At 45.6% G+C, this 1,495-nt stretch overlaps 1 protein-coding gene across 2 annotated transcripts in view; it reads left to right on the forward strand.

Annotated features, from left to right (window-relative positions):
* Positions 1 to 1,138, forward strand: part of LOC103901045 (cryptochrome-1) — a 22,458-nt gene extending 21,320 nt beyond the window's left edge. For both annotated transcript variants that reach the window (XM_009281847.2, XM_009281846.2), the window contains exon 11: positions 472 to 1,138. In XM_009281847.2, coding sequence (XP_009280122.1) covers positions 472 to 635 — 164 coding nt within the window. In that variant the 3' untranslated portion in view covers positions 636 to 1,138. The remainder of the gene's footprint in view (positions 1 to 471) is intronic.
* Positions 1,139 to 1,495: the final 357 nt, after the last annotated feature.

Genomic DNA, 1,495 nt, shown 5'->3' on the forward strand with positions numbered 1-1,495 from the left:
TACTCAAGGGGAGATCCCGCCGTGCAGCCCGCTGCCGTGCAGGAGAGCGCAACAGGCCCTGGGCTGTCCACTATTTATGGAGTAGGATGATTGACTTACAGTCATATTTGCATACCAGCGAGACGTCTGGGTCGCTGTGCCAGACAGCCCTTGGCTACCGTGTTGCCATCCGTCCCCAAAGTCCCCATAAGCTGGATGCAGCCGTCGGGACCCCCACTGGTGGTCATTGCTTACGCGGGGTGGGGGCAGCACACCGCCACAGTAAACGTTGTTGTGATTGTTCTTCGGAGATATGGAAAGCCAAAGTCTGAGAACCAGAGTCCCCTACTCCCAACGTTGTTCTTGTTGCCTGTAAATAGAAGCATTTTCTGGCACGCTTTGTAACTTCACCTGCTACTGTCATTGTGGGCTGTTGCACTGAAGTCGGGGAAGGACTTGCAAACTTTAATTCTTCCTTCCTTCTTGCCGTAGATGATACAGATGACCCAATGGAAATAAAAGTAAAGCGTGACCACTCTGAAGAAAGCATATCAAAAGGAAAGGTGGCCAGGATGACAGAACAAACCGAGATCCCGTCAGGGATTACCCGTTGGGAACCAAAGAATGGCAAAAGGGGAGAGCCAGAGGCCAGCTGAACTGGACAAACTCTACTCGCTACTTCGTCCTGCAGATAGTGCCTCTTGTTTGTGAACTGACCTCCGAGAAAAGTGTTGTATCTTGAATGTGTTTGTTAGTGCAGTTACTTTGAATGAAATTGTCTGTCTGTGCGTGGCTTACAAGCCGTTTGTGGCAGCTGCTTGGTAAATTCAAGAGGTGACTGGTTTTGACAGGACATGATGCTATAGCATTGTTCAGATCCACCTGATGTTCATGCATCTGCATAGTTTTAGTGATAAGTACTAGTCTTTCCAACATGCCAGATAAACGTCAGTTGAAGAATATATGCACGTTAATGTGATCACACATTAGTGTTAAAAGCTTGATTTGCCTGTCTCGTAGAGACGGAGGTTTAGGGATTTTCAGATGCCGTTTTTAAGTTCACAGTTTGTGCTTGCAGTCCCCAGTTTGGGGAGATAGAGCAGAATGCAGCCCGTTGTAAGGTTGTGTGTAGTTCTTACGACTTAAATGGGACTTCTTATGCATTTTAAGGGCAACGAATGCAGCCTGTTGTATGTAAGGTTGTGTGTAGTTCTTAAAGACTTAAATGGGACTTCTTATGCATTTTAAGGGCAACGTTGCAAAATGTCTCACTGAATTAGGGCTGACGTACAACTTTCTTCACCATAACTCTCCTTCTTGGCTAATTCCTCTAGAATGCTAGGATTGATATTATTTCTATCATGTACCACATATAAAAATTTACCCTTCCATTGAAATGTCTCATTGTGAAGTTTCACAAGGCTGGATTAGTCAATTATCTTTGTTATGGGTGGGGTTTTGGTGGGGGTAGGGAGATTGGAGTGGGTTTTTAGTCACTGTAGGTGCTATTTTTGGT

The sequence above is a fragment of the Aptenodytes forsteri genome, unplaced genomic scaffold (genome assembly GCF_000699145.1).
Source record: "Aptenodytes forsteri isolate BGI_AS27 unplaced genomic scaffold, ASM69914v1 Scaffold213, whole genome shotgun sequence".
Classification (NCBI taxonomy): Eukaryota; Metazoa; Chordata; class Aves; order Sphenisciformes; family Spheniscidae; genus Aptenodytes; species Aptenodytes forsteri.